General features: G+C 46.4%; 1 protein-coding gene across 5 annotated transcripts in view; it reads left to right on the top strand.

The window, feature by feature from the left end:
* Msi (RNA-binding protein musashi) overlaps positions 1-18957 on the top strand; it is a 96698-nt gene that overhangs the window by 15560 nt on the left and 62181 nt on the right. The window contains exon 1 of one of the 5 annotated variants that reach the window (XM_076769677.1): positions 10847-11115. The exons of 2 other annotated variants lie outside the window; for them this stretch is intronic. In XM_076769677.1, the coding sequence (XP_076625792.1) occupies positions 11060-11115 (56 nt within the window). In that variant the 5' untranslated portion in view covers positions 10847-11059. Of the gene's footprint in view, positions 1-10846; positions 11116-11491; positions 11726-18957 lie in introns of those variants that run through there. 2 more of the 5 variants (XM_076769674.1, XM_076769676.1) reach the window with 2 other exon arrangements.

Genomic DNA, 18957 nt, shown 5'->3' with positions numbered 1-18957 from the left:
TACTTGGAGCGGGATCTATTAGGTATTACGTAGCCAAGTGGATATAGGCTTTGCCTGATTATGGATTACCTTCCCGTTGGATGACATTCGCTGGCAGAGATAGCTGCAAATAGATACGTGCGCGTGTAATATCTATGGGAAAGCGAAGTGTAGGTAGTCGACGTTGTGTACCGCGATAGGTTGCTAGTAACAGCTTCGAACCACTCCCGTAATTTCTCTCCGAGAACGAACTCGATTTTTACGAGTATGCTCTTTTCATCTTGGCACATGTCGTACATTTAACAAACGACAGTTTGGTTATGGATATAAATGATCTCGAGATCGGTTCGTCGTACAACGTTTCTTATACATATTGAATATATCGCCTTTGCTCGTTCTTACGATTTATGTACCTTCGTTCTAGCATTAGCTGGTAGTAGACAAGTTTGTTAATTACGCGTAGAAAAAGAACATTTCTCGACGAAGAAATATTCGAAGAAAAAGTGCACTCCTCCCTCACGGCATTATTTTACCATAGTTGTTCGTATCGACGGTGAAAATTGTGTCGATCAATTGCATCGCATCGCTAATGAACACGCGTTCGATTAATTTATATTAGTCCAATACATCGATTGTGCGTTTGCATAATAGCGCGACGCTATCGACGAAGCGGGATAGGTAGTCGTTAATTTTTATCTCATCGAATCAGAATACAAAGCTGCATAGATATTTCGCTGAACGACATTATACTCGACAGATTGGCTTTGATTTTGCACACGACGCGTCAGTGATCGTTTCGTGTGATAATGTGGTATTGATGCATCGGCTCCAGTTTACGTATCGATTACTTTGAAACAATAATACGTACGATACAGACTGGCACCGACGCGACGGTGCACGTCAAGTCGACGAAATTATCATTTTTACTCGGTCCCGGGCAACGCCGATCGTTCTATACTTTATTTCAACTGGAAACATTCGCGGATCGTATGTTAAAAAATTTTGCGATTCGAATCACGCGACGCGTCGCTTGTTCGTTTTGGTTTCCAGTAGTAAATATTAATCGTCGCTGAACGATTTGATAGAAACGAGGTAAAAGGACGTAATCTTTAAATCGGAAATTCGACATCGAGTCACGTTCGTTGCTCGGCGATAAACGTTTTCTTAGGGTTTAGCGAGACGCCAAGTACCTGCCATTCCGTGAAACGGAGTAACTAGTTTCGCATGGCCGAGCCGATAGGTTCGGGTATCGAGTTAATCGGCCATGCGAGCGGCCGTCCCGGCCAGTCTCGCGCGCTTTTTTCCAAGATTATTGAGCGGTCCGCAGGGCTAGGAAGAAAACTGCTGCCAAGAATCTTGTATCGACGAAAGGAACGCTAGTCTGCCGTTGACTTCGCGAATAGGAATACGGGTCAACGGGTATCCCGAACAGAAATAATGCCTCCGCCGTTTTTAGCGGCTAGCTCGAGCACGAGTAGCGTCTCGTCGAGCGAAAACTACGCTCGAATCGCCAGTCTATCTTCCCGTTTTTCTTTTCTTGATCTTTTGTGGTATCGCGAAAAAGTTGCTTCGATACGTAGGTTTAAAAGAAAAGCGGGGTTTCTTCAGATTTTTAAGAAACGGTTGTTAAAGCTCAAGCATCGGAAGTTTGCCACGTTTTGACGACCTTCGGTGCTTGTACGTGCACTCCGAGTTACGATCGGATGCACAAATTGCAGAAAACGCTTCCGGCGCCGCGAAAACCGTGTCGAAGCGGAAGCTTTCGAAATACATCCGTCAGAGACTGATTCTTCCAGCTGTCTTGTCACGGTAATCGCCTCCGACGTGGCGTTCTGGAGTCGGAATCGACTTATTTTCGACAAACGTTAACGACCGACCGAACACGTTTTCAAATCTTCGTTTGTTTCAAGCTCTCGTTACCAGAAAAATGCTAGAACCTGTCGAGGAATAACGAGAGGCAGTTTCGCGCTTGATATTTTGAAACGTTTCGATGATTTCGGTGAAACCTGGATGCTTGGCAGCACCGAAAATACGATGGAATTCTCCTTTTACCAAAAGTACATTTAGTTACGATTTCACGGAAGTCGCAGGTGCTCTCGTTCCTACGAAATGTACCATACTTCACGACCGATATTAAGTTCCGGAAGCGAACCACTCTCGAACGAGCAGACCTTTTCGCTAGATTAATTTCAGACGCTTGGCAAAATAAATTTTTCTCGACGTCGGCGTCGCGTCCGTCCTACCTACACGCATACGCGTAACATTCAATTTCACGACGATGAAATTCGTTTTATAATTAGGAAGTTAAATAGTATTACGCGATAGGAATGTGCCACCGATCGTGCGAACTTTTCTCTCATTTTCCATTATTCTTGTTCTCAGTGGCGTTGCGGAAATCGATTTTTCGCAAAATCGAGTATTCACAGCGTCAGGGAGAAAGTGGTCTCGGTGTTATTCGTCTAATGTTCGACAGAGCGTAGTTCGGCTTCTCGTTTCTTCGTTTCTTCGTTTTTCCGCGTGACGGGAGACACGACATTTTTTCCGCGGCGATGACTTTTCGAGGCAGACAGATTACACGGTTGTCGGACGCAGCGCTGAGAACTTGTCGCTTGATACAGAAACGACGAAATCGAGCGTGATAATCGGTTTCTATCGCCCCGTGATAATTTAACGTGGTGGGGTCATTTTCCCTTTGAGATTCATTCCGTCTTCAACGCGTTGTTTGATCGCTCATGGCGGAACAATTTTTGCCAATTAATCTAGACGAGTTGCGCGACACTATCCAACTAGACAACATCTTGTATATTTTTAACATACTCCTTATCGATCTTTAGCCGGCTATACACCAAATGTTCGATCGTATTTTGTGACTCTTTTACTCTTGAAAATATTGTTTCTGTATATTTTACTACAACATACCTAGAGCTATAATAATACGCGTATAATATCATCCTTCGAAGGAGGAACGTTCAAGATCGAGGGAGAGATCTCGTATCGCGAGATTAAAGACGTCTGGAGAAGACAATCTTTTAAAATAACCGCGTGGACGAACCGTGTATAATTCGCGAGCAAAGCGGCAAGAAAGAGACGCTGCCCTTCTTGTTCGAGTATCACGCTACGATGACAATGCTACGGCGCTTTAGCCACGAGATCCTCCGAAGCGAAGAAAAGAAACCAGACGGCGAATAAATATGAGTTTCGAGTACTGTCCATCGCCGTCAATGAGATGCGACGTTTTGTGTCCACGGAAACGACTCGGTTGCAATATTTCCAACGCCGTAAGCAATTCTTTTGCCTCGTCTTTCTTTTACGTTTCAGTTTGAAAGTTCTGGAATGGTAAAATGTTTCGAAAGTAACTGAAAAAAATCGTGAACAAGAGGGAGAAGCGAAAACGTTCGAAACACCGTGTACCGTCGAAATCCCGAGTTTATTTGAAACGTGCGAGCAAATGAAATTGCTTCGTTGTCGTTTCGATATCGCGTTTCGTTCCTCGTTTCGAAAATTATACGCGACGTTTGATTTTTGTCGATACTAATCCTGATCAGGATCGCCGTTCGACGAAAGAAACAAAGAGAGCCTCTCATGGTCGAACGGACCGTTGTAACGATTATTACTTATTTCTGACGTTGCAGAATTTCCTCGATAATGAAAAATTTAATCGCTCGTCGTAATCAACCGTTCCTCGCTTGACTCCCTTTGTTCCAAAAATCGCTGAAACCCCTTCTCGTCGGATGATACTTTGAAACTCGAGGAAAAATGCTCAGAGATTGCTGCCGGCATCGGGAAACACATTACCCATTCAATCGAAAAATGTATCATTTTCTACTCGGTTCTCTTACCGCCTAAGAACGATCGCAATATCAACGCGACGTTCTATTAAAATATCGATACGCACGCAATTTTCAATTTCGTCCTCGAACATCGCTGTTCGGAACTACTTGTACGTTATTAATTCATCGCAGGCCGAAATACATCGTGAAACAAGGCTGAACGGAATAGCGCATTCTCAACTCCGCTCCGTAGCGAGCGGATGAAGCGCAGCGGATTTCCGCGAGAATTTTCACCGGTGTCATGAAAAATTAAAAAATTCCAACGCCACTGGTTATAAAACATTTCAAAACAGATTTTTCACGACGCAACCTACATTTCACGGCAACGTCGTCGCGTGTCTTTCTTTTGCTTTTGTCGAGCAGCTGGCTATTGAAAAAATCGAAACAGGAGCAAGGAGTAATTAACTTCCTTCCGGTGCTGTGCGCTATGTTCGCGCGATGCACTACGAAACACAGGAACGCAACCGTGTAAACTTATTTTCGTTATTAATACCGAAACACACCGCTCTCTAACGAACGAGACCTGGGTATACGTTATTCGGTGACCCATATGTGCAAGCAACTATTGTCTGACAAACTAAATTAATTATTATTTCTGGGAGGCGGTTTACATCTTTTGTATAAATATATACTATTGTTTCGTTTGGTATTTAATCGTTGAAATTCGATACAAAATTGAAAGCATTATTTGGCACAGAAATTTTCAACGTGCAGCTGGGTCGAGAATAAAAAATATGACGTTCAATTTTCCTCGTCCCAATAGTCGATTAATTTGTTATATATTTGATCATTTCATAGCCAGTTGGGCATGAAACGATTCCTGTTTTAAATTTTCAAAGTGCTACTTTTTCTCTCCGTTCCTCTGTCAGGTGCATCGATTCGTTGAAATTGGTGCAAAACAGCTGACTTTGAGAGCAATTACGATTACGTTATATAACAACAGCTGGGCGATGTTAGCAGTGTCCTTTTGACGCAACTGTCGCCGCAATAAACCGGTGCACGGTACCGGAGACCAACCAGCAACCATTTCTCTCGGCGTAAGCCCTTTTTACGGTCGTGCAAACACTACTCCGACCCATTGTAAACTACTCTCGAGTTCCCAGCGCGTCAGCTTCTCGTGTGTTCTCTCAGTAGGTAGACAGACACCGTTGCAGACAATTCACTCATCGTCGGTCAAGTGAGAAATTGAAATTATTAAATAATTTTTTAAGAAGAAGAAGAAGAAGGTTAGATCTTGCAATAAGAATAAAGATATTTCTCTCGAAACGGTATATCGCGTGTCGTCGATAGCGCAAATTCCACAACTTGTTTTATTATTTCCAACAGAATAAAAGATAATCTGATCGTTGGCGAGTGATTCTTCTTTCTCGCGAAAATTTAACGATCCGCAAAGCCTTGGTCGTTTCGAGTAGATAACTCCTGTGCACCCGCCTCTTCCTTTCTCGCGGTGATGCGCCTCGTTCCCCGAAGCTCTGTTTCGCGTCTAGAAAGGCCTAGCGTTTCGGATAGATGCATGTTTATTGCTGCATTAGCGCGAGACCGCGGCAGAGTAAAGCCAACCAGCCCAGTAGGATTCCGTTGGTTTACCGGAGGATCTCGTCCTCTCCCGCAAAATATCCTACCCGGAAAATTTGCTCGTTTTGCATTCGCATTACCGGAAACAGCCAGGAGCCGGAACATTTCCAACGACGGTCCGAGATGAGCTACACCGGTTATCGAGTCCACCTAATGGCGGCTACTTACCCCCAATTCAAGTCTTTTAAACGAGGCTCTGGTCGCGAAGTTAGCAACGATGACTCGACCGATTCAAACATTGAACGCGTTAAACCTTTTTATTGCGACCGAGAGACGAGTATTCCCGTCGTTGAAACCACCGGACGGCGGTATAATAACCATCTCAACGATCGTCACAGACGTATCAAAGTTGGCGCTCCTCTCGAAACGCAACCAGAAATACAAGACGCAAAGAGCAAATTCGAATAATCAAGCGTTGGAATAATTATTTATTCGTACAAGCGTACATTCGAAAAGCATGGATTTCCAAATGTACCAAATGTACAAAGTAAAACCGGTTTCGGTAGTTCGTATACGGGGTGTGGAAAACAATGAGCAAGTCCTGCGAAACGCGTAGACCGTTAAAACGCAGGAGCAAAACGATCCTCGACCACCATGGGTATATTAATCCGTAATGGCGAAACGATTAGTCAGCCTTCCCCACGCACTGCTGACACTCGCACGCGCAACCTGCGCATGATTAATAATCATAGCTGACCGTCGTTATCGGCGCGAACGTTATCGTTATCTTCCACCTATTTGCTCGCTCTTTTGCGCAACAACGAGTCTGTCGGAAATTAATCTGTCGACGAAAACGCGTCGATCCTTCGTAACGTGTGGCGATGCGCGTCTATCCTTTGACGGTACCGAATAGAGATCTCGTTTCGTCTAAAAGGATTAAGTATTCGATCGAATCGCGTTCGTTTCGAAAAACCGACGGCCGCCGAAACACCTGGGAGGAACAGGTGACGCACCCCGAGCGGAACTTGATTGGAAAACGTGTTCACGCCGCGTGAACGAGTGACCGTGCGGTTGAAAGATTACGTTGCACCAGCGAGGGTACAACACGGACGTGATATTTGCTCTGCACCGACTACATGTGCGGCGCATCTCTGCAGAGGGATGAATTATTCGTTGTCTCTTGCACTCTGCACCCTCGGACACTGACATCGCGTTGTCCTGTCCGCCGTGCGACCCTCTGTCGCTGACACTGTCATCCATAACGTTTGCGAGTCTTGACCGACGCGTCGCACACGCACCATGATATTTTCACCAAGGAAATCCACCCGGCGCTTCGCGAGAGAACGCGCTCGATAGTCGCAGTCGATGGTTCTCGTTACTTTAATACGAGGACAAACGATAAACGTCAACAGACAGTTTTTGCACTCGTTTGCACCAAAGGATACCCAATCGTGTCGTTGCGTCTCGCTGCTACCTTCCTAACTTTTCTTTTAGCCAGCCTTCTCGCAAAAAAGGTCTGATTTGCGTTTCAAAGATGGAGGACAGCGTCCTAAGAGAGTGGCAAAGTGCTACGAACGCAAAGTTAGACGGAAATTCCTTCGCAAGAAGTAGGAAAACGAGAGCGGATGGTATTGGGGGGTACGCGTATAAAGGGCGGTCCGAGCGACCAGGAATATCTGAGCTACACGGGGCTAATTAATTGATCCGTAAATTAGCGGACAACAATGCGCGGGGATCGTGTGAAAGCAGCGAATCACGGAATTGCCGGCACGCGTGCGAACGTAAGAATACGTATGATCTATGCGGTATTTCGAACACCCTCGTTCCACCGCCAAACCGTCCCCGTCGAATTCCGTGTTCTGCTCGGAACGCTAACGCTCCAAGGGTCGACTTATCGTTGCTACAGACTTTTTCGATTATCGTCTCCGGGGGAATGGTTACTCTCTCCTCGAGAATAATAAAAACGTCGATCAACTTGAAGACGTATTCGAACGTACCGGGTTAGCTTTCAGGTCTCCGAATGAGCTTTCTCAAAAGTTGACCGTCGCTGCGATTAAAAATTACATGAAAAAAGACACAAGAGGAAGGAAGGGAAGGGAGCGCGCGCGACTGTAAATGAGCCGAGGAAGCAGAGTAATTTTCCACTCCGCTTCGAGAGTGCGCAGCGTGCCGTGCAAGAAACAAAATAAATGCCGAGAAAAGAACAGTAAACCGGGAAGAGGAGAGGAGGAGAGGATGCTGTAGACACGCGAGTCAACCGGGAGGGAAAAAACGTCCGTGTGCTTTTCACGAGATCTTCCGTCGCAGTTTTCGGTCTTTTGCAGCGTGTGTACAGCCTGTGTGCATACCTGTAGCAGAAGCTAGGTCGTAAAGGGTCGCGAATTGAGTGCACCTGTTGCGACGCGTTCTAACCGACCTACACATCCGCGAGGTACAATGCGAAACACGCTCGCTCGCAGGAATAAGGCTCGTCTGGTGGTACGGTACGCGATTAATATTAAATTGGGGAACGAGAAAGAGTCGTCCGGTACGTTTGTTCCGCTAAATTCATCGAATCGTCGACACCGAATTTTATCTTGCCGCTGCAAGCAAACCAAACAGCGCGCGCTCGTACATTTGACCCGTAGATCGAAATAATTATCACGATTTTTCCAATTTGTAAGCACGTTTGGTCATAAAGTCGACAGATAAGCGTTTTAGTGGTTGCCCAAACGGTCGAGTCGAACGCGACGAGGAGGAACGTTCCATCGCGATTCAACGCGGCGTTATTGGGTGGAAGCACGATAAGCGCGGCGTTCTCGATGTTCGACGCTACGAAAACGCATCGCCGATAAAAACTTGATCGCGATTAGTCCGAAAATTGTTAATCCATCGCTGGGACCGAACTAAAACAACCCTCGAAGTACGTTGCTCCATCGATGGGCAGTTGGATATCCCCTCAAAGATTCTCCGATCTTTCAACTTATATATTTTGATGGTATTTTAACCTTGGGTTGAAGAGGGGGGAGAAAATCCAGGACGTCATCGATACTTTAGCGAATTTTCGCCGTTGCTGAAACCTCAGACCGAAGGCTCCTTAACTCTGTCGCGTCTCCGAGCACGGTCGTTGTCTGGCCATTAGCGAGCAACCCGCGTTTTTCTTCTTTTTGCCGCTTCTGGTGGCCGTTTTTGCGCAAACACAACCAGCTCGAAAGCTCATCGGGCTTCTTGCTCGGTTCTGCCGACATTTTGTGCAACCGGGATAACGATTTCTACCGTCGTCTCGTGGGGTGGAGGCTGGTTTCGAACCAACGACGACTCGCAATCTCCGTCGGTATTGTTCTGCGCTTGAATCAAATTATAAATTGGTTATTTTCCTATCCAGTTTCGAGTCCTTGACAAGTTTTTAAAACTCAAACGATTCGGATTAGCATAGAAATATGCATCTGCACGAACGGGGATAAATGGTTGGACATGGTTGCGTGGTGTTCGTGATACGCGTGCTCCGTTTATTCGATTTGCTCGCAGACTCGCGAGATGTCTTTTAATTGCAACGTTTCTTTACTGTTAGATTCCTGTTGGCGTACAACAGCTTATCGATTCATCGTCGAACGTCAATAAGTAAGAATGATTTGCGCACGGACGCGAAATAATATTTGCGATTACGCTCGTATCCGTTTTCAACTGATCCAAAGGTGGAACGTGATCTGCAAACTATTCGTTTGCCGGGATAATTGAACTCTGTGGCTGGTCGCTTCGTTTAATATTCCATCAAATTTCATAGGGGATTATTATTAAATATTTCAGAATACAAAGAAAAATGCAGTCGAATAGTTTGTGGAATTGTAACGTTCCGGATAACGATCAATAGTGATCGATAGCAAATATTTGCCGTGCGTTACTTTTGGTTGTTTATTGTAATAGAAGAAAGTGGTACTATTTAGATTCGTTGCATGGAATGGCGTTTTTAAGCGTTGCATGTGTTTGTTGTTCGCGTTAGATTACGCTCACGCTCCTTCATCGTCGACGATGACTTTACGGAACACGTTGTAGGATTTCTCTGCGTGCCTGTTAGTTCTGGAATTATAGCGAATCGGTACCAACGGAATGTTCCGCCCACGGGCAAACAACGCACGCTGGAATGCAATATCTCGCTGTTTCGTTATATTAAATAAGTTAAATTGCACGCGTTAACTAGCTTATTACAGGTAATCGAACAAGAACGTGAACGTATCCGGTAGATCTCGTGGCAAGTGTCGTAATATCTTGCTCTTGGATCGCAAAAGATGGTGGTTGTATAATAATTTGAAAGAGTCAGGTTTAGTCTCGTTTTAGTAGCGCAGGGGGAAGGAAGGGTAACCGCAGGCATCGAACGCGTTATTAGCGAAACAAAGATTGTAGACTGGCGGGGGTGTGGCGTGCATCGGCTCGTGGTATGGTCCGATTAATGCGACGGTGCATCCTTTCCATAAATACTCACCGACACGAGGATGGTTAGCGAGACGCCAATGCGGTCGCCTTAAATTTGCGAGCTAACGTTACCTTAAATTTTCCCGTTCCCGGCGCTCGCGTTCGAGAGCTTAGAGTGCTGTTCTACATCGGTGCTTGTTGTTTATCGAGTGCACCGTGGCGCGGCGATTAATTCGTTGGCTCGCGTCGCGACTTTGTTCTCCGAAACGTCGCGGTACTCGCGACCCGTGCTGGCAAACATTTTTCACTGAAATTTCTCCCATGCCGGTTTCCCTCCGCCGTAAAAGAGAGATTAATTTCGATCGCGATGCATCGCGTCGTTCTAGTCGCGTGCCGTGCGCAGAATCTACCGTGCGTAGACAGTGCATCGATTAGAGACGCGCGTTAAATTTCGTTCAACAGCGGCGAACGCGCGGTGCACCGCGTCGCGTCGCGTTGTTAACGCGTTCGTTGGTTGCAAGCACGTGATCCCCGAGTATAACCTAAATCCTGCTTAAGCCGAGTTACAACAACGTTCGTGTAAATGCATCCGCGACTCGCAACGCTGCCAAAGCGTAGTTTAATAATACACTACGAACCGAAACCAGCAAACTTGAGGCGCGTATCGAACGTAACGAGTACCTAGATGCCTCGAAACAGAGTTAACAAGTTTAACGAACGTGCGTTTGAAAGGACATAAAGTGGCGCATAGGTCGTTAGGCGCTAAGACGTAAGCGTGGAAAATAAAGGAGAGAAATGAATAACGTAGCAGGCTGGTCGGTGGGGTGCATCGTCCTCGACGATACACCCTCGTGTGTGCAAGTGGTTTGCGCGTCCGATCTGTCCGATCAGCGTGACACGGTGCATCGTCTGCGTAAATAGACGTGGAGGATGCCGGTGCGGTGCCACCGGTTGCCACCGGTTGCCACTTTGCAGGCAAAGCGTGTACACGATTGTCGCGCGCACGCGTACTCGACTCGCGTCGCTTTATAGACATCGAGGAGAACACCCTTCCTTGCCCTGCGCCTCCTCGTACGGACCGGTGGTACCGCTCGTAACCAGCCGAGTGGGGGCAGAGCTCTCCTCCGCGGGCTACCCTCGCCGGAGGATATCAAACTCAGTCGCAAAGCGTACGTTGTCGCGTGTGTTTGTTCGCGCCTCTGCACACGAATCGTTACTCGTCGCGTAACTTTCACCGCCTCGAACGCTACCGACGCTCTTCTTGTGCTGGATATCGATATCGATATCGATATCGATCGTTCGACTGCCAATCGGTCGGTTATCGTTGTGACTTTCTGGAAACGTCGATGGAGAGGAGGCTTGATCCTCGTGGCAGTGACTTGTTGAACACACCGGCAATGAGGTGATTATTCGGAGCAGTCTTGCCGCGAACCACCAAACCGTTGACAAGTTTTCGGATCGTGTTTGTCCGCCTTCTATAAATGCCGAATAAATGATGAAATTCCGGAGGAACGTAGTTTTCAACAAGACGGATAATTTCCGGTCGACCGTCATTCCGACGATCTCATAGCTTTGCCGTTACAGTGTAGCTCTAAAGTGTCCCGAATAGAAGATCTTGGAGGCGCGTAACGCACAAATTTCTCTATCTTTTGCTTGGAATAGCCTAGTAAATTTCAACCGAGACGAATAGAATTTAAATTGAGAGTGCGCGTTGCACCGATGCATCGGCTAGTCGTCCAAAGATTAATGTTCTGTCGTGAAAAGTTTAACGTATCGGACCGACTTGCGTCTCACTGTCATAAATCTTTCCGAAATTCCGCTAATAGCCAAACGAATCCGCGATCCGCAACATTCGTGTCCGTCGTTTGTCAACGGTCACCGCGGTCGATTGTATTATTGAAAAGTTGCAAAAAGCATCGCGTAACCGTAAAGAAGTCTGGCTGGAATCGACGAATGAATCTGGGCAAAACAGTTTCGTCCTTCACCCCAAGGAAGGAAATTGAAGAGCATCGGTGCGGTTTGTATGCCAGAATCAATAATTCCGGCGGCAGTCGGGTGTAGAATAAAACTCGCGAAATATTACAGCCAAATCGCGACAATGTTGGACCGCGCGTTGTTTCCGGCGATCAGAAACCGCGAATCAATCGGCACGCGCGTATATCTGGCGACCCAAATTCGCGTAAATTAGTCTCTCGAGAGGGGAAGTCGCGAATCACTGGTGAACGCGGATCGATGAACCAACGCGAGGCGACGCGACGCGACGCGACGCGATGCGATGCGATGCGATGCGATGCGACGCGACGCGTCGCGGCTCCGTCGTAGAAACTTCTTGCGTAAGAAAATCGATGCACGAGATGCGTCTGGTTCGATACGATCGATCGAACAGAGAGTTTTTTCGGGATGTATTACGGGCATCGTAGTGTCGTTAACCGACTCTAGCCGATATTGCTCAAAGATTATTCCTCTATACCTACGTATAATTAAAAAGATTGAGTAAACGGTAGGAAAGAAAATGTTGTAAACGGTGCGAGAAACGAGAAACGCGTTTTGTTCCAACGCGTATTGATCGATGACTCCTGGTTGCATCGTTTGCGACTCGTGTACACGTAGATATCTCTGTACCGTTTCGTTTACGAGAACGTACAATAGCGCTAAAATGAGATATTCCATTGAAACTCCTCCGAGCTGCAAGGAACTCGATTATCGTTACCAACGGGTCTGATCTCGTGCGTCAACCCTGGTACATAGATTTTGGCTTGCTGTTCCGCCGGTCTTGAATTTCTCGTTGTTTTCGCGGACCGTTTATCTGCTCGTCCTCCATTCTCTGCTCTTCCCGCCTTTCGTCCCTGGGAAATGAAAGACCGACGGAGAAAAACTGGGAACAGAATCTCCGAACAATAGGCGAATTTTATCTCCTTCTCGCGCCAAGAGTTGCCGGTTTCGTCGACGTCCCTTCCCACCGGCTAATTTTCAATTATCGATCGCGGAATCTTTCCTCGGAATCCAAAGTCGCGTAAAAGGCATCGAAACATCCGATGAGCTCTTTTACCGAGCAAATTGGGTCACGGGTGTCGCATTGCCAAAAGTTTACCGTATCTTCCTTTCAGTATTTCCCCGCTAAATGCCCGTTCGATCGACGATTAGCCGCTCTGTTTTTTTATCTATATTTTATCCGGATCGGTTCGTAGAAAGCAAGCAGCAACAATAGAGAGCAAAAGATTAATGATTAGGATTTTACAAGGGCAGCTAAATTGCCCGATAACCTAGGGTATAATCACGATTCGTGTACTACGCAAGAGGAACCTTGAACTTGAATCAACCAAGATCATTCGCGTCACGCTGCCTTAACGTTTTGCTTTCACGTAAGTCGAAACATGGGTAGCCGAATTCCTGGTTGGTGGTTGGTTGGTTTCTCTCGAGTTCTATTTACCACCAATCTTTGCGAAGCTTTAAAATTACGATTCTTTTCGCTGAAAATTGATTCGCGTACGAATAAAGATCGTTGCGATAATTTCAGGAAATAAATTTACTTTCTTAAAATAAACGTAATCGAAAAGAAAGTACAAGGAATTTGATCGCTGCCATGGCTATTATCGAGGAACGTCAATGGGAAACAGTCGACGGTTCTCTTCTTAGAATTTCATTTTGACCGTTTAATATTCCACGCTATGCGCAGTATGCCGGTCTTTGCGGCGACGTTGTCGTGCCACAGGCTGTTTTCATCGCAATCTTACCATTAACTCCCTGCGCAAAGTCGTCCCTCAACTTTGCACAACTTCCCCTTCAAATATGTCTTGTAGTCGTTCGCTTTAGCCAGTTTCTCGGCAAACCGTGGGTTCGCAAAAAATGTACATAACTTTGAAAGGAACGCGGCCAGCGAAGACTCGGCTAGACGTGCCGTTGAAAGATGCACGAATTTGCTCGTTGATTTGTTCGCGGAAATTGTACACGGTCAGGATAATTGGTTGTTTCGAAAAACGAGCCGCTTTCGCGCACAAAGCGACATTTTCAATTACGTGTTACGTTATACCCGCGATCGTATTTGCGTTTTTAATACGCTACGTCGTTGAGGAATTTCTATCGCGTGCATTCGGTGGAGTCGACTCGTTGTTACACGTTGCTGCTACAGGATTTCGCTTTCGTGTGTCGCTAGAGTCGATCTTACGTCGCATTTTCACCCCCTTTCCTCCGCTCCGTAGGAATTTCTGCAACGCGGACGAGGTTCTTGTTTCTTCCTTTGATTCCCCGATCGCGTGCCGTGATTACGCAACTAATTATCCTTATTTTTCCGAGCTCTAAGTATTTGTCGTTTTATTTTAGTTATAAAACGCGAGAGAAACCATTTTTCTCAGAGCAACAAAGACGTGATTCGAACGACAAAACGTTTTCCATCGAAAGTCGTTCTCTAGGATGTGCCGATTATTCGAGGAACGTATTCCAAAGGGGATCTTCGATTCGATCGACCGCCATCGTTTCGTACAGACTTTCTCGGTCTGCAGAATCGAGAGTGGAGTCGAGAAGAGGTAGTTATTTCGAATCCTATCGGTGGTTCGTTCACCGAACTAGAGAACAGACTGGACCAGATGTCGGCTAAATCCGTACCATTCGGCGACTTTGGCCGCAGCTCTCTTGCCCTCTTCCATCGCGAAGGCTCGCATCTAAGCAACACTGACATTCGTCCAACGAATAGGATTTTCTTTCTATAGAGTGGCTATTCAAAGTCGCTGAAAATCATCGACCGTTGTATCAGGGCGTAAGGAGAACGTTATCGAACTATCGATAACATTTTCAAGAATTAAAATAATCCAAAAAATGGTATACGATATTTGCCCGGCGGATAACATTTTTTTCTTTCGATCGCTCCGAGTCTCCGAACAGCGACCAACAGTTTGCGGTACTAAGAACGATCAATCTGCAACGTGGTTTTTTTTCAAAACGAAACGATACGTTCGTAGCATCTAAAAGGGAGGGAACCTCGCGAATGCGCGAAAATGCGCGCTAGACTGAAAGAAGAACGTGGCGTTCCAAAAATATCGACAGCGCAATCCGTGTTAAGTATTATATAAACAGTCTGCGATGACAAGATGGTGGAATACGTCGAGGGACGTTCAACGCAAGCCAGTTGAAAGCCTAAGTTCCAAGTTTAGCTAGATGACGCGGGTCAGCAAGGAGACACGAGTCTGTTTCTACCTAATACTAAACATAGCGTGGCGGGCGATGCTCATTTTAGGAAAATCGTGGCCCTTGGAATTCGCTGTCGATCCTCGGTTAACACGACGATCTCGCAACCGACTCTTTCTTGTATTTCAGTATTTAAAAAACAGACAGCACCAGTCGCGGTACTTTGAAAAGCAGAAAGAAGGGCTCTCTAATCCCCTGTGTAGTGTCAGCCGAATGAGTGGAACGTCGCGTGCCGTACACGAGATCGACCGAAAACCGATCGATCGCGTCGAGTTCGAAATAAAGGTGGATCCCGAGTCGAAGAAATTCCACGGAGAATAACGTTAGCGTTAGCACGCGCGACGAATATGTCAGCGTTTATGGCAGCGCTTGGCTATTAATCAGCGCGAATCCTGGCAAGAGAATCCCGCCAAGAACAACGCGACCATTAAGTTTCATGTTCCACCACCTTCGCTCCGGGACAATAAAACCGTCGGATTGGCGCGGTAAGCTCGTTCGCGGTTGATTGAATCATTGCGAGGTGGCTGACTGTTTAGGATGACGCCGGAAATAAATGGCGAAGGATCGGAATAAATGTTGTTCCGTGGAATGCGCGTTCATTGTCTTCCAGCTCGAGAAAGGAATAATAGGGAGATGCGTTCGCTAGGTCAGGAACAACTTGACATTGAGCGATTCTTTGGACAGCGGTAAAGCGTTTCGGAGAGTAAGTCTCCTGTTAGGCGTCGATACCATCCGTTAGTGACTGCAACGAGAAAATAATAACACGGTGACGGGTAAGGGTGATTTCGTTCGATCGCGCGTCGAAGCAATCGTTAAGGATTCGGCTGGTCGTAGCAACGATGGAAATCGCGAGCCTCGTAAGACAAAAGGAAGGAAGCTGGTTTCGCGGGGGTGGTTAGGATGGCAGAGATACGAAGGCCGGAACGAGAAACTGTGGATGGAGGGAGCTAGCGATGACTATTACCAGCGGAGAAAGAAGAGGGAAAGAGCAAAATTCTTCGGCTGCGTAGCTTTCTCATTATCGCGATTGTTCCGCGATGGGTACCGGTCGACAATGGGCGACACAGTTTTTTCGTCGCGGATAAAAGGACGGTACGTCTCTCCTCTCCTTTCTGTTCGTGCTGGTCTCCTCTCCCTCTTTCTAGCCACGTTTCGAGTTGCTACATTTTCCATTGTGCCGGAACGCAGTTGAAACAGGTCTACAAAAGCATCGATAGTAGGTCATCGGCTGGTTTGTACACGCGCTTATTTACTTCCTCTTTGTTTCTCCTTTGCGTTCTCGTTTTCAATATCTCTCTCTATTGCGCGCGCATTTACACACACATATTTACTCTCCCTATCTAATCCTCGAGTTCCTTTCTTAAACCTTTGTTCCACATTTTTCAACTTGGAAACGATCGCGAGCTGGAACGACTGATCGAAACCGTGACAAAATGGCGAAAAAGTGTAACGGCGAAAGCGATTAATCGCACCTCCAGTATCGATTATCGTGCCAGGTTTTGGCAAGCAGCTTACCATTTCAAATGCAAAAGAAACGTATCGTATTTGAATAAATTAGTATCGACGAGATAGTCTTTCTGCCCGGGAAAATTGCATGTTAAAGCGGACCTCTGCTCGGTCTAAGAGTTTGTTAGTCGAGTTTGTGCAGGACTCGTTACCAAAATAATTCGCGTCCAACTTACTCCTCTAGTAGCAAATCAACTTCCCGCGTCGCTCGCTACCTCTGTTTCACGACGAAAGCCGTTTCACGCTCCCTTTCCTCGTTCCAGATTAACTTTTATATCGTGGACGAGAATTCGGTGGGATTCCAACACGCGCGCGGAGACAGAAAAGAAACATAATTTCGTCTCGGGGATAAAAGTGCGACGCGCAATTCCAGCTGGAGTTCAAAGCAGTTCTTCGACCTTCTCATTCTCATTTCGTCGACTCGACTATGCGAGGATCAACAAGGAAACCCCGAGCTTGGTTGTAATTGCGAATTTGAAAGTTATCATCGTAGAATCGGCTATTCGAGAAATTCCTCGGTCGCGAAATTGCAAATTTTTTGAGCTACGGGAAAACCTGGACATTTTCTTATTCCGTTCCCTAATTACGATCACCATCGTCCGTGTAATTTGTCGATGGTTGTAATAGAAAAAGTGTAGTTGATATGATTTTATCGTGAAAAGTTGGCGAAACCCGACCGAAAAATCGTTCGGTAGATTTTACGAAACCAAAAATAACGTTGCTCGAAACGCGAGAGTTTTGTTCGAAAAACAAAAGAGAGACAACAATACTATCAATTAACGTGTACAACGGAACGAAAAGGCGTCCTGAATAAGGCCTGCAGATTAAAACCATACCTAGAAGAAGAAAAAGGGAACGAGGGGAGTTGCACGAAGAAACAGACACTGGTAGGATGCAAGATGCACGCGAGGAAAATTATGTCGCGGAAATGTCGAGAATCTCGTGCTCGCTTTCCGCCAGTGAACCTGAAAACAGCCCTGTCGGGTACAAGTCGAGAGGACTCGCCGAGACACAACGACGCCAGCGGACGAGGAGACAAGATGAAAGGGATGAAATGGTTTCGTGACGCAATCAGTGGCGTAACTTGTTCGACCAAAAACTTGCTCCGCAACGAAAATCCCGTCTTCTATTCTTCCTTCTCTCCTAGGCGACTCTCGTTCGCGTCTGAAACCAGGGGACATTGAACTCCGCGGTAGCAGTTACGAATACGCCTCGGTCTTGTTTCGTGATTAGAAACTTTTTCTTCAGCCTACCGAAGGAACACCAACAACATTCGAACCACGATCAGAAATAATATTTTAAAATACTGATCTAGAATACAAGTAGATATTGGTGTATATCGTTTTCCAGTAGTATAGGTCAATAGCGTGCCAGCCGACGACGTAGTTTCTTTGAAACGTAGCGACTTTAGAACTTTGAAAATACTTTGAATTTGCAATTATCCGATTGGAAAAAGTGGTGAAGATTCATCGCGAGGATCGATCGCTTGCGATCGTTAAGAGGGTTGTTGGTTTCTTGGAGGGTTACGTCACTGTATCTAGCAACGGACTCGGTTTATCTCTCCCTGGCGCCTTTATCCCACCGCAAAACAGCGCGAACAGGTTTTCAGAGGTTCGTGTTGCCACTGTTTCCGATATTCCACCCTCGTTCCGCGTCCTCAGTCACCGCCGTGTTGCGTCGCGCCGCCTCGGTTGCATCCCCTTGAAGGCAGCGAATGGCGCACGGCGTATGCAACACGATCCCTTTGTTGGCGAAGAATGAAAAAGTCTGTCGTGTATCGCTCCGCTGAACGGTCCGCGACTACACAAGGTACATTAAAAGATTTTCATCGGGGATTTCTCAGGCAGCGCAGCGTGTGCCCGCGTTCCCCGACGTCGCAGAAGAGAAAACTGATTTCTGCTTGTCCGTGATTTCGCCACCAGAAGCAAAGTAATTACATCCTAGTTTATTGCGGCGTGATCCGTTCCAGGACTGTCTCGATCGAGCCATTCGTTTTCTCGGATGCTCGCTGCGATTTAATTTAACGTAGAGAATAATAGACGATCGTACGCGAAACATGCTCGATAATAATCGACTTGTGAAAATGATCCGATCGCAAAGACGCGGTATTAAATATCTGGCCAGAGTCCAAATTGCTGGATCTAAGTTGGCTGAGACCTAAGCGACTACGACCTTGTGACATTTTCTTTCGCGCGTTATTCTTCGCGAACAGACATATTCGATAAATTACTCCGGGAGACATCGGGCGCGAACGTTTCACGTTTCTTGGACCAAACTTGGCTCACTTTTCCAAAAGAAAACTCGTCTTTCGCGAGAAGTTGGCAAGCCGAAAACGCGCCGCGGAAAAATATTCGTCGAAATCCTGGAAAATCGAGCATTACGAAGTGGAAACATCGATGTTCGTTCGCAAAGAATAGGGCATAAATCGACTCGAAGAAAACGTGGATACGAACGCGTTGCATTCACTGCTGAAACCACGGGGTTGGTTAGTCGACGTAAACTATTTTTTTAATAATCTTTCTGCGAACCTGTTAACTGAAAAGCTAACGATCGCCTA

Source organism: Colletes latitarsis, chromosome 7, assembly GCF_051014445.1.
Source record: "Colletes latitarsis isolate SP2378_abdomen chromosome 7, iyColLati1, whole genome shotgun sequence".
NCBI classification, from domain to species: Eukaryota; Metazoa; Arthropoda; class Insecta; order Hymenoptera; family Colletidae; genus Colletes; species Colletes latitarsis.
The sequence above is the reverse complement of the archived record's forward strand: the minus strand, read 5'-3'. Positions and strand labels throughout refer to the sequence as shown.